Source organism: Thunnus maccoyii, chromosome 1, assembly GCF_910596095.1.
Source record: "Thunnus maccoyii chromosome 1, fThuMac1.1, whole genome shotgun sequence".
NCBI lineage: Eukaryota > Metazoa > Chordata > Actinopteri > Scombriformes > Scombridae > Thunnus > Thunnus maccoyii.
In genome coordinates, this window is record NC_056533.1 from 37417034 (window position 1) to 37429667 (window position 12634).

A 12634-nucleotide genomic window follows, 5' to 3' on the forward strand; every position below is an offset into this window, starting at 1 on the left:
CATCAGGTCAGCTCTGGCAACTATAAAGGAACCTTCATATAATTTCTTTTTTTTTTTTTTACTCTAAACCTTTTAATAGAGCTATACATATACTCAAATAGACATTTTTATCCTGTTAAACACTCTTATATACACGTTTCAACACATATACTTCTACTTCTGACCGGCCCGTAATCATTGCTAGCAAACACATACATCTCCAGCTTTATAAATGCTGATTTAGATTTAAATTGGACCCTTTTAACAAAGTTTAAATCTTGTCTCTGGATGAGAAAAAAATGGGACTCGAGAGTCAGCGGCTCATCCAGAACTGAAGTTCATCTGCCACAGATCAGAAAATGATTTCTATCCCTTTCTAATCTCACACAAGGCTCACGCTGATGAACATCTGCCGGCTTTGTCAGGTTTTTCTCTGGTTATTTCTTTGCTCAGTGGTCAGAGGGCAGGAGAAGGCGTTTGGACTTCCGTGAACACGTAATTCAACATAAAACCGTGAAGCCACATGATTCTCCATCTGTTCTCATAGTCAGCGGACGGTTCGGTGTGATTTCACGTCGACCCGCTTAAACCGCTCCGCATCAAGCATCACCCTGCTGTAGATAAATACATTTAAAAGAATAAAATCTCGGTTTATCCTTAAAGACAAACGGTTTACTTGTGTAAGGGCCACCAGTGTCAGTCTGCAACAGCTTTGTTAGCGCCGTGTTGCGTCTCCGGCCTTCTTTATGGAAAGAAAGCGCACTTCTAAAAGCTGTTTCTGAAGGTTCGGTCTAAAACAGGACTTTACCTTTTGACTCTGTGTTTCAAATCACAGAATTATACTTCTAGACACGCGTCAGTTTGGGCTCTGATAGCTGGTTCATTGTGGATTCAAACTCATGTTAGCTTGAGGCTAACTATCTCCTCTCTTTTCTTGTTAGCAAAGAGCAAAATACAAACCTTTAAGGTGGTCATTTAGCTAAATAGAAAATATCTCATTTATCTGATAAAACTGGAGTTTTTAGTTCTTTAAATATCAATCTTTGAGCTCAAGTTCTTAAATATCTTATTTGAAATTGTTGAATTTTAACCCAAAATAGATTCAAAAACAGCTTGAAAAGGGTTAGATAGTGGATTCAGATTTGATAAAATGTTATCGAACGACAACCTTTGAGGAATAGTTTAACATTTTGGGAAAAACACTTATTGACATTTATGCTGAGAGTCAGATGTGAAGATTGATACCACCCTCAAGGCTGCTATGAGATAGTTAGCTTAGCATAAAGACTGGAAACAAGCTAGCCTGGCTGTCTAAAGTTAAAAAACATCTGCCTACCAGCACCTCTAAAGCTTATTTATTAAGAGATTAGATTTAACATGTTTATTAACAAGCTTTTGAGGTGTTGGAGGGCAGATTTTTTTTTTAGCCACTGGACAGAGTCAGACTGGCTGTTATGGTTTCATGTTGCTTCTGGTCTTTATGCTAAGCTAATCTAAGCTAATCATCTGCTGTCTCTAGCTTCATATAGAGAGCTGATGTAACATCCTGACCAGCTTCTGTAACTCAAAGCAATCTGTACTGAAGAAACAAAATCACAGGCTTTGTGAAATGTTGAAGTCTGTTTCTCTCATATTAGCTAATTACGAGTTTCTGACTTGTAAATGGCGTTAACGTCAACCTCTAAATCGTAATTACGACTGGGGAAACTTGGATTTTTAAATCCGACTTGGCACTTAATAATACAGAAAACCAAACAAAGATGGATGCCTTACATCAGCCAAAGTCCATCATTCAATGTAATTAAACTCAATTTGAATGGATATAATGTAATTTCGTCAATGAAGAGTATTTTAAAACCTCAAACGACCTTCCTGTCCTTCCAACATGGTGTAAACGTGGCATTACTAACTTTTTATTAGGGCTTACAGGAAATGGTTTTCACTACAGGCAGCTAAAACAGAAATATTTAATAAACAATATTATCTTTTTTGTTTTTATCTTTTTTTACTGTCCCAATCTGAACATATGGACATACTGTTGATATCATTTCGAATGTGGTTTTCCTACTTGTGGAGCAGAAGCTGAAAGTTTCAATTTCACTTTGACTCTATTTAACAGCTATGAGAGTGTATTAATCTCACTTAACTCAGCAAGAAAGAGAATAAGCATATTTCCCAAAATGTTGATGTATTCCCTTAAAAATACCTTGTAATGCTCTCTCTAAAAAAACCCTTTTACTCTTGCCATGTACACACAGAGTGTTTCAGACATTAGCATTACTGTAGGACCACATGAATACTTAGTGTTGACCTGCTAATGGTGAAGTGGAAGGAGATCTGACACAATGAAGAAAAGGAAAAGTACAAAAGTAAAGAACAGCTCTAGTTTCCCTATACTGTGGCCTATAAAGCAGTTCCATGGAAATAGCTAAACTGGCCTTAATGATATTTTGGGTCAACCATTAACACACACACACACACACACGCGCACACACACACACACACACACACACACACACACACACACACACACACAGAGGGAAAAGCCAAGAGAGGACATCCTCTGCAGCTGGTACGACCCTTTCAAGGTGAGAATTTTTCTGGTCCAACGTTTGTTTGTTCGTCTTGAACTTCGTGTCCTCGTCTCGGTTTTCTGTGAACGGTGAGGTGGACACCGGGCGGGTGTAGACCGGCGAGGGGCCCTTCTGGGGGGAGGGGGGGCCTCCTGCTACAGCGGAGCTCCTCCTCTGGTGACCACCTCTCTCTCTCCACGCTTTGCTCTCTCTCAGGAGAAGAAGGCCATCGCAGTAACGGTGTGTGTGTGTGTGTATACATGCTTGGGGGTGTGTGTGTATGTCTGTGACGGTGTGTATTCAGTGTGTGTGGCACTGTGCAGTAAGTGTGTGTGTGTATCTGTGTGTGTGTGCCTGGACACGAGAGATATGGTTTCATATTCGTTTAAACATGTCAGCTAATGTTCTTATTTTGACACAAACAGGTGAAAAGCAAAAAAAATGGAGTCTATCTCAAATTTTTCTCTACAACCTTAGATGCACCCAGAAATATAACTCCGGTAGGACTCTAGTGAAGAAATATTATTCTCTGAACAAACTCTAGCAAAGATAGAAAAGGAGCAACGACCAGCTCAGCTGGTTTTTCATGCACCCACACTGGGGTGTATGGAAAAAGTCTTTAGTATTCCAAAGCAGTTGGGTGAGCACGAGTCTTTATGTGAAAGAAACTTCCAGACAAGTATTTTTTTTCCAGTGTTTGAGGACAAACTATTCCAGAGTTTGTTTGTTTTTCCGGACAGTCCTTCATTACTGGCCTCCTCTGCTTTCTCTCTCCTTGATGTGACATAGCAGCTATTCTCTTCTCTCTCCCCCCTGCAGTTCCTCCCAAGTATCCCATAATCCCTTGATGCTCAGGACGGTGGGAGGGAGGAAGAGGCGGACATGACCAGAGCACTGAGATGAGGGCAACGACGGAGGATGAGAGAGGACAAAAACAGCAAGAGGCAGCATCAGCTTGGACAAAAACTTCTACCCAGTTCCACGACTTGAGATTATGTCTGATGAAGAGATTGGTAAAAGTGATCGGTAAGACCTCCCTCTCCTCAGCCCTGGCTCCACGCGTCACCACCCCGTCTCCTCGGGGCTTATCTGTCCTGCAGCAGCTTGAGGGCCCTCTCGATGTTCATGCGGTGGCCCACCCTCGTCACGCCCAGGTCTATCAGGTCCTCTTTTTGCAGCGAGGGCAGGTGGGCGCCCTCGATCTCATTGTCCAGGAAAGCGTCCCTGTGCTCCCCCAGGTTCAGGCTCTCCAGCCAGTCCGCCACGTCGTGCTTGCTCCACAGCTCCATGGGTTTGGAGGCGAAGGGTTTACCCGAGGACGCCACCGCCTGCATCAGCGTGAGCGGCGACGGGGAACGCGAGCTCCCGCTGCCGCCGCACGAGGAGCTCAGGCTGTAGCCGCCGCCGCTGCCCATGGGCGGGGTGGGCAGGCCGAAGACGTCTGTGAGGGTGGGCGACACGGAGGGCGGCAGCGAGGAGCAGGGGGTGAGGGAGGAGGCGGAGTCCGGCGGGCTGCAGGGGTGCATCTGGGACGGGAGGCTGCTGGGAGGGGTGGAGGTGAGGGCAGCAGCGGCGGCAGCGTTGCTACGCATTCCTGAGTCTTCTGTGGGAGGCCTGAGGGGGGGGGCAGAGAGGAGACGACAGGTTAGTCGGCGTCAGATGATACGCAAACAAATACTGAGCCGAAGACGTCTGTGAGGTAAAAATAAAGTAAAGTTGCAGCTTTTAAAGTTACTGAAGCTTCACATTCTGATATGTGAGAGTTAAACTACTGATAAATACTGTATTAATTAGCTGCATTAACTAGTTATGTTATCAAAAAATTAATTAGAAAAGCTCTAAATAAAATATGACAAGAAAATTTAAATTTCTTTAAATAGAGTTATTGGCATATAGAGGCTACTCACTTCTTTTTATCAGCCCTTAAACTGACAATAAATCAATATTCTTACAATATTCTAAACACTGCTGATCAAGAGATGAAGGTGTAAAAAGCTTTTTCTGTGCTTTGTGTTCATTCTCTGTCTAAACTAACTGGAAGACAAACAGAAATCAAACACAGAAGTTGTGGAAAGAAACACCATAATAAAATAAAATAAAACCTATATAATAATAAAGGTGAGTATGAATGATCACTATGATTATTATCTCAAGCAACTCTCACTTCACTACATGCACACAGCAAACAGCTGCCTAGAAGTTAGAAAATAAAAACTTCAGATGTGTGATTAACAGGTTTTATGACAGACTGGAGTCATGACGAGTGTGTTTCTGTAACTTTATAAATGTGTACTTGAGTGTGTGGATCGTTTTCCTAAAACTACAGATGTTCATCATCCGTCATCACTGGAAGGATTTTTTTAAATCGTAGTGCTGATGAATGAACAGTAGGTGGCGCCACATGCAAAACATTTCACTGAGCCTGCAGTAGCTGCAGGAGAGGAAGCAGCATGTGATAAACAGACCAGAGACGGTTTGCTTTTAATCTCTAATAAGAGTTTCAGTGACAGTAGCTGTATTTTAAAGCTCTTATTAATATTTGTGTATTTATCAAGACCAGTTCAGTAGTCATCTAGTAGCTGTGACTCTTATGATCTAATGTCTCCTCAGTTGGTTTATTCACACATTAATGTTATGTATATTGTTAATGTGATCTTTCCATTAAGGCTTTAAGATGAGGAGTCATCCTCCACCTAAACTAACAAAATGATCAACAAGACTTTTAATATACAAACTAACACCAACAAAGTTAAAATATTGTTTCCATCATTTACTGTAAATCTGCAAACACAATAAAATATTCCTGTTTAATCTTTTATGATCAGCTGACAAAATGCAATTTTTTCCTTTTAAATCAATAAGACAAACTTTTTATTAGTATGTGTTCATATCCGTAATTTATAAATGAGGCTTTAACCTGATAATAATCTGAACCTTGTAGTGTGATTACATGATTAACATCATTCCCTTAAATGTTATAAAATGTTTTACTGCTTTTCCCTTTTCATTCAACAAAGACAAGTTACTATTATTCCATCCATCCATTTCTCTCTACTGTTCATCCTCTAGAGGGTCGCGGAGGAGCTGGGAGCCAATCTCAGCTGACGTTGGGCGAGAGGCGGGGTCAATCACATAGAGACCATTCACACCTACGGGCTTTTTCCAGTCACCAATTAACCTGAGCTGCATGTTTGTGGTCTGTGGGAGGAAGCCGGACGCAGGCACGAGGAGAACACGCTCCACACGGAAGGACCCCAGCCGGCCGGTGGGTTCGAACCCAGAACCCTCTTCCTGTGAGGCGACAGTGCTAAACGCCGCACCACTGCGCCATGGTTGGATGAATAGAATCTCACTTCCTGTTATATTGTGGCAAATATAAAGATTTGAGAGCAGTTTTTTCTTTGAAAGAATAAATCATATATATCCCTGATCTTCAGAAACTGTTCTATCTATGTGGGTGCAGTAATATATGAAGTCTTAATCTGAGAGAAATAAGCTCTGAAGTAAATGTTTCTGTGTGATTACATCTGTAAAAAATGCCTTTTATTATATTGTATTTAATATTATTGTTTATATTTACATGTTATTGTAAAATTATTGATAATCTGTCAATGTTTATAATTTTCTGTAGTGATCTGTCATGCTAATAAAGCTTATTTGAATTTGAATTTAAATAAAACAGAATTATTAAACCAATCTTTCCACATCTTGAAAGGTTTGATCTCATTGGATGAATTTACTGACTGGTCTGTTTTTGGGGTAAAAGTGTGAAGTCAAGAAATCTTAATTTTTTTAATTTTTTTGAGTTGAAGGGGAAGAACTGATGAGCAGAACATCTCTCAAGAAGTTGCTGCTGTTTCATTAAAAAAAAGAAAGATTTCGATACCTAATTTTCATTCAAATGTACAAAATATAAAAGATTTTTCAGGCTTTTTTGTAAACTCAGTTATTAATATGAGTAATGGTCTATTAGATTGATGTGAAATGATCAGTGTAGCAGCTGTAACGAAGGCCTTCAGGTCCAGAAAAAGACACGCTGAGTATTCTGCAGCCAGACGGAAGCCTGCAGGGTTCAATCCACCCACCGGCTCTTAATGGATGGATGTGTACAACAACAACACCGGGAGGGGAAGGTTAGCCACTCCGACCTTTTTATAGCCTTTACAGTACGAGGAGGAAGCTCACAGAAGACTTGAGTAACCGTTTCCCCTCCGAGAAATCTACATCATCAACAAAGAAATATTATTTCATTCTTAATCAAAGTAAGGGAATAAACCTCGACTCAGTTGGGATGAATGGATACTTTTTGGCTTGATGAAATTATTTAAAGACATTATTGAATAAGTTAATTATATGTACATGTGACTTTATAATACTATCAATTGATCCTGATCTATAGTGTTCAGTTCTTCCTCATGCAACGTCGCAAAATAAATCTGACGTTTCTGTTTGTCTTTGTTTCTTCTTTGTGAAATAGAAGATGCAACCTGTGATGAGAAGTCACAAGCAGACACTTTTTCATTTTAAAGGTTTAGTGTCTGCTCATATTTTATATTTTTTCTTGTTGTCAAATCTTCCCATAAAAAGGTCAAAACCAACAACTAAAGGACGAGTTCTTCAAATGTGTCTTAAAACAACAGTCAGGAGCCCAAATGAACAGTGAAACCTGTTTTTCTCGCTGTAATCATTCCTCCTGTTCATACTGACCATTAGAAGATCCCTTCATAATGACCTTACTATGGAAGTGATGGAGGACAAAATCCACAGTCCTCCTTCTGTGCAAAAAATGTATTTAAAACTTTATCTGAAGCTAATATGAAGCGTCAGCGTCCAAATGAGTCAAATCAAGCGCAGATTTACAGTAATTTTAACGTCATATTCTCTCTTTTTATTACTATACTTCCACTGCTGCTCAACAGGGAAACACTGTCCATCGAGACACAAAGTGGGAATTTTATCGCCTTCTATAAAAGACTGAAACTCTGTAAAACAGACACATGTTTTGACTCTCTCACACTGCTGAATATAATCTTCAGATAAACTTTTAAATACATTTTTGCTCAGAAGGAGGACTGTGGATTTTGTCTCCCATCACTTCCATTGTAAGGTCATTATGAAGGGATCTTCTAATGGTCAGTATGAACAGGAGGAATGATTACAGCAGTTTGAATGTTCATATGTGCAGCTGATTGTTGTTTTAAGACAGACTTGAAAACTTGTGAACTCGTCCTTTAATATTTCTGACTAACAAGTATTTTCTCTTATTCCTCTGTGTCATAAAGCTAATTAAAACTATTAAAAACACGTCAACGAGCCACACCGCTGTGCTGGGTGACATGTTCCTTCATTACCATGAACACACACACTGTAGTTTATTTAGACTCAATCCTACACACACACCTTCCTGCTGCCGGAAATACTCACTAGAGCACCAAATATGGATTTATCCGCCTAACAAATGCACTATTTCCTCCTGTTTGAAAAAATGTTTCCTAAAAACTACAGTGAACAGCTGTTTGAGATGATTACTAAACCTTTTTTTTTAAAAAAAAACTGTTGACAAATTTATTTGTGAACTAATGGGCTTTGGGCTGAGAGCCACAGACAGGCCAGAGAAGTCAGAAAGTATTGAGAAACAGACGAACACCTCGTTGGTTCTGCTCTTCTCAGGGGATTTATTGACAATAAGAAAAAGTGCAATAACACCAGTTTCCTTTTGGGGGTTTATGAGCCAAAAACGTTGGTGAAATCATCTCTCAGTGGTGTGTAGACTGAACACCTCTCTGGATCACGATTAAACAGGGTGTTTAAGGTTGAACATCAAGCTAGATAAACATGAAATATATATCTTTACAGGACATGAAAGTCAAGCTGAAACGAGCCGACTATTAAGACGAGATCAGGCCTGAATGAGACGAAGCTACAACTGAAAATAAGCAAAACAACACGTGTGTAAATGTGTAAATGTGTGTGTGTGTGCATGAGTGAGTAAGAGACATCACGCTCACGTTACCTGCTGCCCCAGATGGAGGGATGTGATGGATGTGCTGATACTTGGAGTGGTGACACACACACTAACACACACACACACCAATCCATGCAGAGAGATCACACCTTCCTTCAACTTCCCCCCCGGAGGATTTTGTCCCCTGTTGACTTTTCTTCTAATAAACTGATTGAACTGTCAACATACAAATTGTGCTAAAACTGACCGGCTGTGATGAGAGAACGAGCCGTATCTGACCTCCACGCTATCAAATTTATTTTTCCACCAATTGCGAGGTGCTACTTGTAGCCTAGATATTGCTCTTTCCTACTTGTAACATATGGAACAGCCTGAGGGGAAGTGAAGGGGACTAAAGGGGGGTCGTTCTGCCAAAATGGAAGTGGGCCATCGTTAAAGCGCCGCCTTCAACGAGCCGAGTCGCTTCAGTGAGGAAAACTTACAGTTTTCACTTCTCAGCACCAGCTTTTCCACAGGATGTCGTGTCGGATGGATGAGATGGAGACAGGACAGTTGTGACAACATTAGACATGTTATAAACACCACGTAGGAGCACACACACACACACACACATGGAAAACACACACATGGAAAACACACACATGAGATAAGAGTCTGTGAAAAGAGGGAAATGCATGAAAGAACATAACATCTTTATGAATCTGCCATCTGTCTGCCTTCTGTTTTCACTGCTACAAACCATTTCTCCACCAACTTTCACTTCTTTTCTTACTGCATGACGACGTCTTCTGCTCCTTTAACATTTTAATATGTTTTATGTAATAAAAGGTCAAACTGGACGCCTACAAACATCACAGAGGACACTTCAAAATACTGTCAAACACATATCCCATCGTCTATTGAACTCTTTTTGTTACAGGAGTTACACTGATGCGAAAAGTATGTAATTGCCTATTAGACTAATTAGCACACAGTGCCTCGTTTAGCATCTCTGACCTTATTACCGTTTCTTGCAGCTGCCAAGAGTCACATATAACAAAAGAGGACGATGCTATTTATCTCAGCCAACAGCGCACCAGAATATCTGTGCTTATATCGTTTTATTAATTGCAAACAGTGATTACACAAGTTCTTTATTTGCACCGACGTCACCTAAAAAGGCATCATTCATGTCCACAAGAGTCTGGCAGGAATCCAAACTGTCATCATTTATTCAGTTAGTAGTAATGGACTCAAACGATGCAGTGACATGTTGCACCTTTAATGGCATTAGACAACAACACAGTGTGTGTGCGGCCTGGTGTTTGCTAGAATGCTGGATGAATAAACACAAGATGAACAGTAACAACATAGTTTTTTATCATTTCTGTTTATCATAAACACACAAACATGCGGCAGACATGCTAGCAGCTCTGTGAGGCTCCATTTAAAGCCTCTTTACACTGTGTGATTTTAGACTGTAAAGCTGACAGTCGTGAGAGAAACGTGGTGAAATCTCTGGTCGTCGTACCTGTAAAACTCGCCCATCAATGACCAGTTTGGAGCTTTGATGACCAAACGCAGCAGCAAAACTCTGACAGTCAGAAATTTAAGGCCAAATTCTCACAATGTGACGGCTGCTACGACCCACGACTACAAACCAACCAACCAGCTGGAGAGATATTTTTTAAGTGCAGTTTTTTGAATAAAGAATAAATAAACTATGGACACGTCTCGCCCTCAATGGTCGCCATCTTGGCTACGTAGCGGAAGGAGAGGGACCACTTTTCAAACTGGAAATGGCGGCCGAGTACGTTGTAAATACAGTGAACATCGCCACATGATACAAATGTAAGTTATACATGTGTTTTTTAGCATTAAGCACCACTAAACTGTTGTCGGATATAAGCCATCAGTATGTTTTTTGGGTTAATTTAGCAGTCTGTAATGATTTGGTAGCGCTAACGATAACGTGAATGCTAACACTAGCTAATGCTAATTTGCGATCGTCATTTCCGGTAAGTGTTTGATTTGAGACAACACGACGCCAGTAAGTACATAGTGTACACAGTGTACTACATGAAAGTGTAGTAACAGAAGTATGTACAGCTCATGTGTGACGTCCACCATGTTCTTATCTTAGTTTAGCGTGTTAGCATGCTAATATTTGCTAATTAGCACAAAGTACAGCTGAGCCTGATGGGAATGTCATTAGTTATTTGGACATAAACCAAATTAAAATTTGGTGTTGTAACACTGTTACCATGGTGACTCTAGATACTTCAGTCTAGAATAAAGAGGTTGACCTATAAACTGACCGACAGACTGACGTCATCGCTGAACCGAACCGCTAGTGAGGCCCAAAGAGTCAAATACAACCCTGATACAAAACATAGACATCAAAATTAATAAAAACTGAAAAGCCATGACATAATTCACTATTTCTGTACTCTGTGATCAAATGATCCTGAGGGTAAAATCCTTTCATGGGTGATCTGAAGGAACGTAAATGAAGGCAGAGGGATAAATATCTACTAGGAACACTGCTGCTGGCTTGTAAGAAGTCTTTAACTTGTGTATAGAAAGAAATATCTGGTGATGTATTTATGTCATAGAGAGCTTTACTTATAACTGGAGAACTCATGAGGATACACTGAGAACTGAATGAATGGATCATTTATGTTTCAGATTTAGTGTAAAAATGAATAAAACACGTTGAGAGCTGCTAGAAACCAGTGTCACACTCGGTCATTAAAGCTGATTCTGATGCTGACATTTAATTGACTAAACAATTAATTAACTAATTTAGGAAAAACAGATTCATTGATAATTTAAAGAGTCGTTAGTTGAAGTTAAGTTGTGTTTCATGCTTATTCTCTCTTTCAATGTAAAGAAAATAGCAAAAACTAAAGTCATCACTCAGAGCTTTAAACTATGCGACTGTAGAAGTTACAGACAAAAGCAGATACTCTGCAAATGTGTGACAAATGTACTCACACACACACACACACACACACACACACACACATAAGTAAGTTCAGCACATGTCCCTCGCTGGCCTTCAGCGCTGAAACAAACGCTGGCTCTCCGTCAGCTGAGCCGGTTGAGAGGAAAGTGATGCAGTGCTATTGATATCGGTGGTGGGAGACCTCGCCTTCACCACGCCCACACATCGCATGACTCCCTGCTTCTTTCTAGCACACACCGCCTCACGCATACAGGGTCGCACTCACTGGGATGCGTGCACACGCTGCCTTTATTTATAGATGCTCGAACGCACAAACACACACACACACACACACACAGACTGACTCGGCTGTGCTGGGTTACATAACGGTGGCCTACTAAAGCAGCGCGGCACGTGACCTGCGTGAGATGATGTTGAACTCTGCTGAGGGTTAGGCCTGCCATCCTCTTGCTCCATCTCTCTCATACAGACACACGCACGCATGAACAAACACACACACACACACACACACACACACACACACACACACACACACACACACACACACACCCCTCCCCCGACTCAGACTGACATCACTGCAGGCCTCAAGGCTGCTCTCATCAGCCGGGTTGCTAGGCAACCCTTTCGTCCACAGGCACAACCAACGCACATTTAATCTGGGAGGCTAAGAGACAGGGATAAAAAAAAATAAAACACAGAAGAGAGAGAGAGAGAGAAAGAGAGAGAGAGAAAAATCCCCACAAATATCCAAAGAAGAAAATCTGATGTTAGTACTGATGCTGAGGCTGATCTCAACGTACCGAGGAAGGAAGGGAATAAACGAGAGAAAGGGCAGGAGAGAGAGGATGGAGTAAGAGAGCATGTGTGAATCTAGGCCATCTTCTGTGTGTCTCTCCGTTGCCATCTGTTTGACGGTCACAGAGTCAGGACCACCTATACCCTCCGCAGGCCTCTTCATGTGACGAGGCGCTCCCTATCTGCTGCTAGTCCCCTCGCTGGCTTACAACCTTATCTTCCGCCGCGGTGCCTGGCAAGACAAAGTAGTGCAACACGATAAACCCACCCCCCCCCCCCGCCACCCACCCTCCCCTTTCCCCTCTGAGCACAGAGGCAGATAATCGGAGACCCCGGTGGCGTACAAGAGAGCAGAGTTTAAACTCCATCTGACAT

At 41.3% G+C, this 12634-nt stretch overlaps 1 protein-coding gene across 2 annotated transcripts in view; it reads right to left on the reverse strand.

Moving 5' to 3' along the window:
* Positions 1-2692: 2692 nt before the first annotated feature.
* Positions 2693-12634, reverse strand: part of LOC121894790 (SH3 and multiple ankyrin repeat domains protein 2-like) — a 253666-nt gene continuing 243724 nt past the window's right edge. For both annotated transcript variants that reach the window (XM_042407673.1, XM_042407742.1), the window contains one exon: positions 2693-4166. In XM_042407673.1, coding sequence (XP_042263607.1) covers positions 3638-4166 — 529 coding nt within the window. In that variant the 3' untranslated portion in view covers positions 2693-3637. The remainder of the gene's footprint in view (positions 4167-12634) is intronic.